The sequence below is a fragment of the Epinephelus moara genome, chromosome 11 (assembly GCF_006386435.1).
Source record: "Epinephelus moara isolate mb chromosome 11, YSFRI_EMoa_1.0, whole genome shotgun sequence".
NCBI lineage: Eukaryota > Metazoa > Chordata > Actinopteri > Perciformes > Serranidae > Epinephelus > Epinephelus moara.
Genome location: NC_065516.1, coordinates 6,816,357 through 6,831,230, shown reverse-complemented (window position 1 = coordinate 6,831,230; position 14,874 = coordinate 6,816,357). Strand labels below are relative to the sequence as shown.

The 14,874-nt window shown below is 39.8% G+C and overlaps 1 protein-coding gene across 3 annotated transcripts in view; it reads left to right on the top strand.

Annotated features, from left to right (window-relative positions):
* Window positions 1-14,156, top strand: part of abcd3a (ATP-binding cassette, sub-family D (ALD), member 3a) — a 76,329-nt gene extending 62,173 nt beyond the window's left edge. For all 3 annotated transcript variants that reach the window (XM_050056484.1, XM_050056482.1, XM_050056483.1), the window contains 5 exons: window positions 1,116-1,205; window positions 1,288-1,407; window positions 2,861-2,965; window positions 8,357-8,413; window positions 10,739-14,156. In XM_050056484.1, coding sequence (XP_049912441.1) covers window positions 1,116-1,205; window positions 1,288-1,407; window positions 2,861-2,965; window positions 8,357-8,413; window positions 10,739-10,816 — 450 coding nt within the window. In that variant the 3' untranslated portion in view covers window positions 10,817-14,156. The remainder of the gene's footprint in view (window positions 1-1,115; window positions 1,206-1,287; window positions 1,408-2,860; window positions 2,966-8,356; window positions 8,414-10,738) is intronic.
* The last annotated feature ends 718 nt before the right edge of the window (window positions 14,157-14,874 follow it).

Below are 14,874 nucleotides of genomic sequence, written 5' to 3'. Positions count from 1 at the left end.
CCGAGCGACAGCGAAAAAAATAAAAAGTCTGGTGTGAACACTGCTTAAGCTGTGTTTCCTGTTCCACCACTAACAACTAAAAAGGATCACTCATTGCCAGCTATCTTCCAGCTCTAGCTTTTAGCAGTAACGTGGTCTATGCTCTTGCAAATATAGCCAGACAAAACTAAATTTCTTACAAACGATACATTTTGAATAGTAAACTTCAGTTTCAGTTTTATACTGTTTTTTTATACATATATATATATATATATATATATATATATAATGGTTAATGCTTGTGCACACATAGTACTTACAGACAAGTAATCTCCAAGGCAGAAGCGTACTGAAAAAACATTTAGAAAATTCAAGAAATGAGCTCTGTCAGTTAGTGTCTGTGCTCCCCTGAAAAGTAGGCTGTGTGTGTGTGTGTGTGTGTGTGTGTGNATACATGTATGTGTATAACACATAAACACACACACACATATATACATACATATATACACACATACATATATTCACATATATATATACATGTACACATGTATGTATGTATATGTATACGTATATATCTGTGTGTGTGTGTGTGTGTATAATGTATGTATATACATATGTATAAATATATCTACATATATGTATACATATATACATATATACATGTATACGTATATACATACACATACATACACACATATATATACATGTATATGTGTATGTATATATATGTGTGTATATATATAGAGAGAGAGAGAGAGAGAGAGAGAGAGAGAGAGAGAGAGAGAGAGAGAGAGATACGCCCTCCACCGTGTATGACACGGAGGTCGCGCTTGAAAACTGGTGATAAACAGCTGACATTTGACACACATCCTAATGCATGTTTAATACAATGTAAATTCTTGTTTTAATGTAAATTTAATAGTGCATATTTGACAATTTCTTCTATAAAATTTTAGGGGAAGTTCAGCCTCCCTTGTTGTCTCAGAGCAATCGCCCCTGGTTTCTGGTATACTTGTACTGGATGTTTAGAGGCAGTATCTCTCACAGTGTTGTTCAAACATGCTCACTTCATTGACTGCAATGTTAAACTGCACTGTTAAAATTGAAGGAGTTGATGAAACCTGTTGTTTGTCCAGAGACCCTACATGACTTTGGGTTCTCTGAGGGACCAAGTCATTTACCCTGACACCCATGAAGAGCAGAGGAGGAAAGGCATCTCTGATCAGGTGGGACACAACACACTCCACAATCACTTTCCATTGTGTGTGTGTTTCGAATTTACATGCATCATCTCGTCTGTGTGTCCAGGTATTGAAGGAGTACCTGGACAACGTTCAACTGGGTCATATCCTGGACAGGGAGGGCAACTGGGACTCAGTCCAGGACTGGATGGATGTCCTCAGTGGAGGAGAGAAGCAGAGGATGGCTGTAAGGACTCACTAACTTAACAGGCTGTACAGGACACATGACACAGTGTTTGAGTGGCATACTTAAAAACACAAGTCCATCCATCCTTTTTCTAAACTGATTGTCCTGCTCAGGGCCCATCCCAGTTCATACTTGTACTGACAACTAACGTGAAGTTACTTATTCACTGAACCCTCATGTCTTAAGTCTATGTGAGGAAACCTACACAGTCATGCAGAGAGCACGCAAACTCCACAGAGTAAGTTTAAAATTGAATGCAGCTGGCCTATTTAAAGGCAGGAGCTTATTGCTATGAGAGGACGTGTGACCCACTGAGTCACTGTATAATGTGTTTGTATATTTGAAACAAACCTTAAACCTAAGACAAAAGGCCTTCTAGAGCTGTAAGTTTAAAGACACGTTTATAATATTTTTTAGTCTTTCCTAATAGAGAGGAAAGGCGGGCCGAGTCACTACGAAACCATTGATCCATTGTCTTGTTGAACCAAGGGCTGTTTTCATGGCTCTGTGCTGGCAACAGCTATGGCCAGTGGCATTACGTTTACAAGTTGTATGTCCATTTGTCCGCCCATACATCCAATTCTCATGAACACATTATCTCAAGAATGCCTTGAGACTCAATGGTGAACTGATTAGATTTTGGTGGTCAGAGGTCCCTGTGACCTTGCATCCATCTAATTCTCATGAATGCAATATCTCAAAAAGTCCTTGAGGGAGTTTTGTCAACTTAGGCACAAATGTTCACCTGGACTAAACTGAATAAATAGTTTATTCATATAAACTGAATTTGATGGTCAAAGGTCAAAGGCCAAGGTTACTGTAACCTCATAAAACATGTTTTTGGCTATAACGCAAGAATTCATATGCTAATTATGACGACATTTCACACAAATTTCTGTCACACTTTCAATTACTGTTAAATACTTTTCTGGACTTTTTTCAACATCATATCTCAGGATCAGAGGAGGAGACGTGTCAGATACTGAAATGGTGACACTAATCTTGAGTGTCCACCTTGAAACTGTCCTGATTGTATAGATTGTCTGTGCAGGGCAGAAGATGTGTGTGAAGCATCCATGTTTTCACAGATATGGATGTAAACTGTAACTGCAACTTGACGGGTTCACGGAGGCATACAACCATGAAGTGGTAATTCTAGTTCTAATCATCATGTTAAAGTAACAGTATGTGGTAGGTAAATCCTATTAAAACAAAAGACCTGTTCCAGTCAAAGGAGGAAGAACATGGTAAATAACACTGTGAACCATCATTTAATCTGATGGTCAAAAGTCACAATACCTATGGCCTATCATCCAGTTTAAGAAGAATAAATCATATGAGCTCTTTAATCTGTCAGCACAGAGAAAATCTGGAGTTTACGGTTAGGCTGTATTCATGGCATTTTGCACTATATATTTGGCAATGATGCTGGTGTTTCTGTTTCTGTATGTAGATGGCCAGACTGTTCTACCACAAGCCCCAGTTTGCCATTCTGGATGAGTGCACCAGTGCAGTGAGTGTAGATGTTGAGGATTACATCTACAGCCATTGCAGGACGGTACGACCCAAAAACACATCATACACACAAATACAGTACATTTCTGAGAAACAAGGTTCACATCTGATCTCAGCTGGGAAAAAAAACACACCATCTTTAAAATCACCATGGTAGTCTATGGCTAAAGCAGCTCAGTACATCATCTGGCAATTAACATGTCAGTCATGTCTTACAGGACTGCCACGGGTCTGGAAACTACTTGAAAGTGCTTGGATTTAGCCTCTCTGAGTCTGAGCGTCATCTCAAAATTCACCTATGATACCATTTTCTTATACATCTGGAGCACTGGGCGAGGCGTGATACACACTCTTTCTATCTTTCACTCTCCACATCGGCTACAAGCATAGACTGATTTCCTGAATGCTGCGGTGGTGGCTGTTGTGCTGCCTTGTAGTCGATGCAAGCTCAAATATACAGCTGGTTTTGCTGGGCCTAAAAACCGATTGTACTGATATACAAATTAACACATACTTACTGAAACATTGCCCGATTTGCACAATTTAATGATGAAAATATACACAAAAGTCTGCTTTAGTCCATGTAATTTAATGTCGTCATCCACCCATGTCTGCGAGCAGCCCATTTTTGTGATTGTGCAGACTGTATGTATAGTAAGCGCACCTACCATGCGTGCTCCTGTCCCTTGTTTCACACAGCCGCTGCACAGCGGTAAAGGTACCTCCAAGTTGGATGATTGACAGACATTTGCTTTGGACCCAGCAGTGTCAGTTAGTTTCAGTTTCACCCGACGTTGGCAGTAGGAGGACGGCAAGCTCACCTCCCAGCCCTCCTGTTTGCTGGGGGCTGAAGTGAACCCTTAATTGTCCTATGAATAGAACTGCATCCGCTTGACTGCAGCTGTCCACAGATGTTCAGTAGGGAAAGTATGTCTGAGCCTTTAGTCTCACATCTGTAGTCAGTTGATTTAAATTTTGTTCAAAGGGCTTTACTGGCAAGAAAGTTTCAAGAAAAATGTTGCCAAAACATCAAAATACAATTTGTCCAAATAGTACACATTAATATTAACATGAACAGTAAATACATTATGGGCCGATTTCACAGACAAGACTTAAGCCTAGTGCCAGACTAAAAAGCTCATTTAAGCTCTCTTATCCTAAAGGGACTTGCGCAGACATATCTTAAAATAGTCGTAGATTTAGCCTGTTCTGGGTTAGTAAGTAAGCCAGTTGCAAGAGGGAGGATCAGAGCTTCTCTGGGACTAAATTGAAGCTTAAATTAATCATCAAAGGAGGCAGGTTTAACCTCTGCTTAACAATGTTTGTGAGACAGCACAGACTGTATGGATTACCAACATGCAATACAGAGGCCAGCCAGAGGAGTACTTGGTTTACCAAGGTTTATGGATTGAATTACTTTGAAGATGATGCTTTCACATTGTAGCACTTCAGATAGATGAGATGCACTTAAATGGAATGTCTTTATTATGGCTTATTTTTGCTTTAATGGTTTATGTTGTACAAAATTAAAATAGTGTGCAAAATTAAATGTAACTAAACCAAGTCTGGTTTAAAATGTAGCTTGTGGTGATTAAAATACTCACATTCATGAATATCCAAATGACAAAACATTTCTTTTTTACAAATCATATTGTTAATTGTGGCTGGTATTCACTATTGTCTCATTACTGTATATTTTTTGCGTCATAGCTCTCCTCGCCAACTTCATTTCCAATTCATCCTGTAGAATTCTCATTTTCATTTCATGTTCTTCCTTCAGATATTCTGTTTTATGGTTATGAAATCCTCTGGCTAACTTTTCATCCATGGTCATCTTTTCTGTTCTCTGCTGAAAGGTGGTGGCACTCATGGATGGTGTAGTAGATGTGGAGGGGGGGTACACACTCACTGAGCACGGATTCCTCCAACCTGTTTAGATTTCTTTCCTTTGAAAAAAAGAACACTGATAAAAGCACAAATGAATTGCTATGGTCCTTAAAACAAAATCAGAATAAAAATTGTCACACACAGTGGAATATGGTGTATTTACCAAAGGAAGTAACCAATTTAATAGTCTGAGTGGGCGGAAGTTCGCTGCATAGATCAGCCTCTCATTGGGCGGAACGAGCCCTACCACCTCCGGTTGTCATAGTTGACAAACGTCCTTTACTAAATTTTGCGTTGTTTGATCTTGCGGGGATGTAGCCATTTTCCTGCCATGGTTCGCGTCCTGTAGGCGATATTTTTGTGGCCGTGTTACACCAAAACCTGTTTCCCCCCAGCAATATTTTTGCAAGCGCACCGTTGCTGTGGCACCGCCAAGAATGATTGTGATTGGTTGAAAGAAATAAAAAAAAAAGCCGGGGCATTTTTTTTCTCCAATCTTAAAGTGAGAGTCAGCGCAGCCAGACCTTTCTTTTCTTGAGAAAGGTCTGGTGAGCGAGACTACCAATTTAATGTCTTAACTGTAATTTGTGCCCAGGTCTTCATCTAAACTGTCCAAATCATTGTTTGGTATATCATACAGAGGTTGCTCTATTGTTCAGGACAGCAAGTCACTCAATTCATCAGTCTTTTTTTTTTTTTTTTTTTTTTTTCCCCCCAGAGGCCCACCACCAGTTGTAAATAGCTCTCTTCTATAAAGCCAGTGTAAGGTTTTTCCACAGTCTATAAAGGCAGATATCACTCAATAGATGCAATATAAAAAATATGAGTGTAAGAAATATGAAATACTGATAATTATGAAGATATCTGACTTGAAGTGTTGTGCTGTCCCCGTGGTTACATGATCCTTTGCATTGAACTCACTGCAAATTGCAGCCCAATCACTCTTTCTATTGCTCAGCAGCAGCAGTATGGTTTTTACTTTCTTTTTAATTTTTTTTAAATTTTACATACTTTATTAATCCCCGAGGGGAAATTCAATTTTTCACTCTGTTTGTCATTTCAAGTACTGGTTTGACACAGTTTGTTTTAGTAGTGTTTTTTTCATACTCAGTTTACTTTTGAAGAAATTCTTTTTGCCTCTGCCATTGACCGAGGTGGCCTTCCGCAACGGGAGGGGCTGTTGAAGACTGGTGGGAGGAGCTGTTGATGATGCCGCACGTGCGACCGACTGCCGGTGGATGAACAGGAAACAGCTGCAAAGAGCATGGATACCAAGAGGCGAAGCTCAATAGAACGCCCCTTAGGAACAGACTCGCCCATGGTTTCGTCCTACCGCCGCCATTTTGGACTGTCAGCAGACCGCAGCAGACCCGCTTGCATACAAAAACACACAGACAAACTGAAGTATATCGCTATTAATTATGCTTACAATGCTACTCACCTCGTGATAGCTTGGTCACAGCTGCTTTTTCACGTTTTTGTAAAGCAAAATATAGACTTTAAAAAAAACAAAACGAAGAAAAACGGCCTAGATGGCATCTCTACATATTACATCCACTTATGAGAAGATTAACTTAATTACTCCTTCAAAATCACCCCATAAGCCAATCTCCAAAAAAAAAAAAAAAAAAAAATTTCAATATTTTAACTACAAACACATTAATGGCGACGTCACATAGTCAGGAATAAAGATTTTTTTACAGTTTGTACAGTAAGGGGACAGTAATAATAATAATAATATATAGGCTATTTTAATATGATATATTTTAATGCTAAAGCAGTAATCATATTGTGGATGACACAATCGGTTAACACATGCGCCGAAAGGAAACTGGCTTCGCTTCTCGGCGCTTCGAGACTATTCGCAGCGCTTCCGCGGGCGGTGTGGCCCTGGCGTAAGGCCTACTCCTGGCTTAATCTAAGTTCTGTGTGTGTGTGTGTGTGTGTGTGTGTGTGTGTGTGCGCGTGTGTGCGCGCAGCCTCTGTAAAATTTAAATGCTTGTTTTTATTTTAGTCTAGCAGATTACTCACTACACTGAAAACATATCAACATCACCACATAGGTAATGAGTCCCCAGGACCCACAGTTGGATATTTGAGTTAGTTCCAGAGAAATTTAGCAGGTCCCCTGTTAAATTTGTGGTTTTTGATATGTAGAGTTAAACTTTTGTTTGATGTTTCATGGTTATAATCATGTATGTTGAAAATGTATCTGAAAATTAAATATGAAATCCTAAAACTGAAAACTCTACAATATCCGAATACAATTTACAAAACTACAGATTGTATATGTATCTCGATACACAGTCTATGTACAAAACATTATATTAATGTCATTATACTAATTGTACTAATGTCTAACTGGAGTTGAGTATAGAGAGCACCAAAGTCATCTACTTGGTATCAAGTAGGGCCAAATCCAATGTGATATGATAGTGATATTATGTGAAAACTTTAAATAAGCTGCTGTTATTAAGTTTAATAGTACAACATTTTGTGAAATATGCTTGTTCTCTGTCTTTCTGGGATGAGTTTTTATGTTGTTTTTTTTCACTTATTGAGACTATAAACAAAATGTGATCTCATCATCTTGCGCAAGATCTATGATAGTTATGGTAGGAAAATGGTGGCAGCTGGTGAAAATCTTTTCCTTAAAGGGATAGTGCACCCAAAAATGAAAATTCAGCCATTATCTACTCACCCATATGCTGATGGAGGTTTATTTAGAGTCCTCACATCACTTGCGGAGATCCAAGGGGAGAGGAGGTAGCAACACAACTCCACCTAATGGATGCTTACAGCACCCCAGATTCAAACGTCCAAAAACACATAATTGAAACCACAAAATATCTCCATACTGCTCGTCTGTAGTGATCCAAGTGTCCTGAAGCCCCAACATAAAAAAGTTGTTTGGTAAAACGTCATTTGTTTTTAGCCTCATTGTAGCCTGTAGCTTTGGCATAACCACTGTAGTTATAAAGTCGAGCATGGACATTGATATTGTGAGATTTATAAGTTAGCATGGCGAAGTTACTCAGTGGATGTAGGTGAAAACATGCTCGATTCAGTCCATAGCGCTTAAAGCTCCTCCCCCGCTGCTTCACAGAGTGCTGTACACCTGTTTGAAGTTTATTAATATTGAACGTATCACTTGTCCAAACTGCACCAACTTGACTGCACGTCCTTTTGCCCCCAGCATTACACCCATCAAGCGTGAAGCAGATTGGATGAATGGTTCTCGAGACATATGAAGAGCACAAAGACAGACACAGACAAGACAGACATTCCTTGCTTTTTAGTAGAATACTCCATGTTATTGTTTGTGCACAGAACGACCTGGTGGTACATAAACAGTGTCATGTTAAGAGGCCAGTTGAGGCTCCACTGTTTTTAAGTCTATGTTAATGATCATTCAGATGCGTCAGGATTAATGCAGTAATAATTAACTGATGCTGTAGTGAGTCACATCCTGTAGATGTGGGTATTTTTAGGAAGCTTTCTACTTTGGTTAACTGTTATAAAGCCATGTGTGTTGTTTGATTCACAGGTGGGCATCACCTTGTTCACAGTGTCCCACAGAAAGTCTCTGTGGAAGCACCACGAGGTAAGGACTGAATGTCTTCCATGTTCTTATGATTTCAAATGACATCCTCAGGTTCTCACAGCCACCTTTACTGTTCTTTCACTTCATTCTCTTGTTTTTGTTGCCAAAGTTTCCTTCTGGGAGAGGTTTTAGCTTGTGGTTTTAAGTGTAGGTACCTGTCTGATTCACTCTTACTACTTTGTCTCATACGGCAAATGATCATCAGATACTAATACAAAGTTACAACAGGGCTGCCTCCTAAATGTCTGTTATTCAAATTATCAGTAGCATAAATGGCAGTCTGTTTCACAAAATTATAGAAACTGTTGGGTTTATATAATTTTGATGTGAGACACTGAGTATGTTTACATGCACAGTAAGTGGAGCTACAGTTACAGTTTGACAAGGCCATTTGAACGACTGTCCTTGTCCCAGTATACAAGCATAGGAAGGGAATCAATTTATTGAACAAAGTATGTCCGACTGTACTTTGATAAGTGCCGATATGCCCCCTTTCAGCTTGTTAGTATTGGACCTTTTTCCAGTTGACCTATTACATCACAGACCAAACAACTGACAAACAAGTTAGCCATGGTTAGCTAATGGCAAACTGGTACCATGGTGGACAACTTTACAGTTATGTACATTGCGTCCATCCAAAAAAGCACAGCTCTGGATGTAGATTACTCCACGTTGTTACCAGCTTCTTCTTCGTCTGTTACGCATTTAATGCTATTCGACTTCCTGGTCAAAGCCTGGGGCGGAAACTGTGGAGCATGCGCAGAGCGCCTCAGTCAGTTTGGGTCCGATTGACTGTATACATGCAGGAGTAATTTGACTCCCAGTCACATAACCTGGGTGTGTTAGGCCAACTTTAAGAAATCCATGTCATGTAAATGTACATGTAAACGATTGTTGCACAATCAGACAAGCCCTTCATTTAAAGCATGATGAAGCTTTAACTTTAGTGTAAGAGAGAAAGATGATTAGATATTTTGTAGATAGCTGTTTCTTGGTCCACATTTTTGTGTGTTTCAATGTTCTCAGCTCCCTTTCTGAATGTATGAAAGGTTGGCCCAGTTCCACTGTTTTCATGCTTTTGTATACAGTGGCGGTTCTAGCCTAAATGCCGCCCTGGGCAAAAAAAAAAAAAACAGCATTAGGCAATAACTACAAGGTTTTATTATTTGGCCTCTGAACTGAGAACCACAGGCAGTGTTTCACCTACATTACATTAGGGGGGGGCGCCCAGCAGCGCAGCACAGCACTGAACACACAGTCAGTTGGAGCGGAGCCTGTGTTGCGTTCAGGCGTTGTCACGTAAATTACAAATTCCAGCACTTGCTGCTCCTGGTTGGTAGGTTGAAAATCTCTGAACTTTTCAGAAAGAGGCAGGTGATGTCACTGCCGCTTCTTTAGCAAGGCTGCTGTCTACTGTCACAGCAAAGACAGAAAAGCTTGTTTTTGGGAGCAAACTGGCTTTGACACTTGCTGTTGTGGGTGAGTGCTTTTATCACCGTTCACTTTGTAATCTTGAAGTTGACTGGGTAGTCAACTCTCCATTAATGCAGCGTTATGTTAACCACATGGCTAATGTTAATGTCAAGAAAATCCACAAACAGCACATCATTAAAAAAAACACAAGTGGCGCCAATGCTTTTTTTATGAAGTGCTCCCCAGTACCCTGCCAGCGCTTTTCTGCTTAAGGAAAACATTATGTGGACACAGGCTCTAATAGGCTAAATGATCAAGTTATGGTATTTTATATTCAAAGGTCACCTTTACAGTGACATCATAATGTTTTGCAGAATCACTTTTCTGGGCCTTACTCAACATTGTATCTCAGGAACAGAAGGGGAGACATTTGGTCAGATACTGAATTGGTGACACTAACCTTGGGTGTCCACCTTGAAACTGTGATATTAAAATAGATCTTCTGTGCTGTTGGGGGGAAGATGTGTGTGAAGCATCCATGTTTTCACAGACATGGATGTAAACTGTAATTGCAACTTGACGGGTTTGCAGAGACATACAATCATAGGGCAGTAATTCTAGTTTATCTTTTAAATGTTCTTTTATATATAACAATTTTATCCACTTACACTTGAGTAGACACACTCTATGGGGACTATGACTAAACATTTCAATGTGTGGAATAATTGTGTGTGTGACAAATAAAATATTTCCAAATTTCTCTTTCTGTTGTAAGTCACACAGCCCGACAGATTTCTGTCCATCAATAGATTTCTGTTTCACCTAGTTTGTAATTTTTAGAACCCTGTGTCCTGTAGATGTCCTCTTTCTTACTGACTTTGTATTTTTCATGTTTTCTTCTCTGTCATGAAGTATTATCTCCACATGGATGGGAGAGGGAACTACGAGTTCAAGCCCATCACGGAGGAAACTGTGGAGTTTGGCTCATAAGTGACTGCTGATGTCAGCCCCAGATGCACTGCTCTGATGAAACCAGTCCACTAATTCTTTGCACTCGAGACAAGTTAGAGCTAAAAATAGAAAATAATGTTTTAAATCATTTGTTTCCTGTTATTTAAATCATCACTATAGTCCTGTCTAATCATTTATTTGTTCAGTGTGATTATGAAGAATTTGTAATTTATGTTGCCAACTTCTAGGTTGTGTTTTACACAAGACATGTTTGAGTATAGGTGGAAACATACTATACTGTTGTAATCATCTCTGCACGTGCGCTCATTTCTCACAACAGTGACAGAGGTGAACCTGTAGAGATAAGCTAGATACCACAGTGGTCTCTGAGGCACAAGTATGTATGCATGACAGTCCCTCCGCAGCTGACAGAATCCAAGACCAGCAGAGGCAGGTGATCACTGTAAGGCCTGTTTGGTGATATCTGAACATAACATTAAATTTGGGCTCTGTCTTTCTTTTGGACTGTTATCTTTAGGGGCCATGCACATGCTGCGTCTTTATCTGAGGTCGGGTGCCGGGTGCTGCTCTTGGGCCTACTTTGCGCCTGTGTGGAGACAGGTTGTCTCTGAGGTTGCTAAGCAACCATGAAAATACTCTATCAGCCAGCTTACCTGAAATCTTGAGTGCAGAACTGATCTTCCAGGCATTGCTTTTTTAAGTGTGTAGGCCTAAAATATTGTCAGTGGGACAGATATTAAGCTCTGGGTAGTCCTGCACTAAAATGATCAACTACTATTTCACATATACCACAGACTGATATTAATAGAAGAAGAAAAAGATATCTGCTGGCTGTGATTGGATGTTCCTTGTCACATGACAGGTGGTGCACACTGTTGTGTTCAAGAAGTTTAGCTGTGTCTATATCGGGAAGCTGCCGTCACGCCCTGCAAAATTGGCACAAGGGAATGCTTGCACGTCACAATCACAGACTGTATATAAAGGTGGATGATGCGTCTGCACTAACTCATACTGTACAGAAGTGAAGCCAAAATAGCTCATCATCCCCCCATCTTGCTCTGGTAACGTAATTCGGAGCCAGAGAAGCGATCTCCACTGTATCAAGTTTTACGCCCATACACCCATCCAACCAATCGCAAGCAGCACCACTGAACACGAGCCCACTGATTAGCTCACACATTTGTCAATCGTGGTAAAATCCCTGTTTTATAGCATTAACATAACTAATTTAAACCAGACTTATTTGAAAAATTAACACTAGAACAAACAGCAGTGTGATAAAAACTACTTTAAATAACAGAAACCATCTCTGGGAAAAAATGTACTGTACTTTGAGTTTTTACTTTGGCCCATGTCCCATCCACTAACATCCAAACTGTACTGCAGCCAGCCATCACGGGATGATACAGATGTTTTGGCTTCACTTTTGGGGAGCTGTCACGTCATCCATCTCTATATACAGTCTTTAAATACAGTCTATGGTTGCGGTGGTGCTTGAGCATGCATATGGTGTGTCTACACTGAAAACAATGGATTTGAAGGTGCAAAAATGTGTTAATACATAACTATATGAGGATAAATGATGTTTCTTCCACCTCTGTCATTTTTGCTTTGCTCATTGCTGGCTCTTTCGCCAGGCTAAATGATGATAAAACCCTCTAGGACAGTCCATGAAGTAGGAAAACATCCTGAGATAAACTGGCTTTAAATTCAAACTAAATATGAGGAGTATTTTGTTATCTCAATTTAATATAATAATGAAGCTGTGATCACATGATAAAGGGCCTAAAAAAAGTCAACCACAGCTGCTCTGCTTCTGGAGCTACAGGGAGCCACAGGACAAACAATGCACACTGGGACTGAATTAACTTTTTCAGAGGCATCTCCAGACTCAGCTGGTCTAATATGAAGGTTTTGAAGTGCTTACAGAACAAGATGGCAGCAAACCTCAAGTAAAGTCTGAGAAATCTGGTGGTAGGCCAGCTCTTTTCTGTCTGACTGAGAGGGAAGAGAAGAATGCTAGATATATGAGCTCACCAGAGGAAGGCTGTCTCCCAAGAGACCTGTAAGAAAATAAAATACGACACATGCTGCTCATGAACTGGGGAGCTGCTCTTCAGCATTGCTTCAGTGCTGCCACTAAGGGTTGAACCCTTCTATAGTACTGTCTGAGGGACAGAGACTGACCTCTGTCACCAGTGGCAGCACTCCGCTCCAGTGATTGTTTTATTTCAAACATTCCTCGAGTTACAAATGTTATGAATGCCTAAATGTTGTATGCATGATTGCCATCAAGGGCTCTGATGTGTAGTTTGTGGTAGTGCATCAGGTGGAGCTGCCAGGGTGCTGTGGACTTCAGGCTCAGTCACACCAGCACTGCAACAGTGACATTTTGGAACAAAATCAGTTCACTTCAAATGAATATCTGTAATGAGGAGAGTTGCAAGAAGGGAACATTTTGCATGAATTTTGTGGGTTGGCACTGTTGATTAAAGTGTTGTGGAAGTGCTGACTTGGTAGAAGCTACCATATTAACCATATTGCTTCATCTGCTTTCATATAACTTTGCTCCACAACAGAGATACAATATGGTGTGCAGTCAGTCAAAAGGCAGTGGTCCATTCAAAAATCCTTCTTACATGAACACGGGAGCACAGGGAAAAGTTTCTCTTCAATTCCAACAATGAATCAATTTATTCACCAAATACCAGTTTTTTCTTTTTCCACGCCATAAGGTTCTTTTAGATACAAGTTGTACCATTGTATTTATTGGGATTTACTTGATTTTACTCAGGCCAGGATGAGCTGTGGTTCATGGAACATAAGGCTGTCAGTAAGGAAACAACACAATAAAGTCTGGTTGGCTTCAGTCACATACCTGTTATCCATCTATGTGCAATATTTGTACTGGTTGCTGAGCTGTGTTGGACTCTTCTCAAACTGGCTTGTAAGTGATGTAACCTCAAATACTGATCAAATGGCAAATAATTATTAGACATATCTTCCTTTTATAATCTTGTTATAAACATTTTCCATGTATGAAATTCTGCATTAAATATATATTTGTTGGGATGTAGGATTAAAGCTTGCTGAATTTTGCATAATCATGTGGACAGCTAATTTTACATGAGCGCAATGAAGCTGAGAATGGGGTCTAATGTTCAATGATGGCTTCTGTCAGTTGATCAGTGGTACGTGAATATGCCCGTCTACCATTACTCAACACCTGTGTGTTGTGTCACCCTGATATACTGTAACTTTATCCTGAAAATGTAAAGAAGCAGCCTCAGCTCTAACCGTGGTTTTTATATGGATAATACTGTTATGATTTCATACTGCATTAAAATAATAAGCCATAGGACTAATTAGAGAGATCTCCGTCTGTCTGTCTGTCTGTGTTTTTTCTTGGTTGTTAGAGGTGAATGAATGAGTGTGTGTGAGATAACAAGTGTGTCAATGATCAACAGAAGTGCTCCAGACAAGGCCTCCCTGGTGTGTGCCAAAGGTTTCCTCTCCTGTTACTGCAGGAACCTGCACACGAAGCTACGATATGTTTCTCACACTGCCACTACTGGACTTTGAACATTCAGCTAGTTGTATATCAGATGAGAATGTTTCTTAAATGTTTTGTGAAAGTCTGGAAGTAGTAGCTCATTGAAGTCATTCAATTTTGTTAATGAAGTTGTGCTTTGTCAGAATTCTGTTACTCAAGCTTTATTTTAAAAAAGAAACAGTATTCAGACCAGTATTTGTTTATTACCACCTACATGTCACTCAGAGTTTAAAGCTCCTTATCTTTGATTTGAAAAGAAAAGCAAACAAAAACTGGCAGTGTCATTAAAAAGTTACCATGCTGTCACATGTCCAAAAGTCTTAATCCCTGTGAGCACACACCATTTTTCAGTTTTACCAGAGGGTGGTGCTACAGTAAAGGTCATGGCACCATAGAAATCAAAGTGTATTGATCAACTTGGAATAACTCCTGTGCTCTGCAAGTTACAATGAAACCTATATGTTAGGGTAAGATTCCCACCCCCTTAATTCCTCTCCTAACCAAGATATGGCACTAAGTCTAC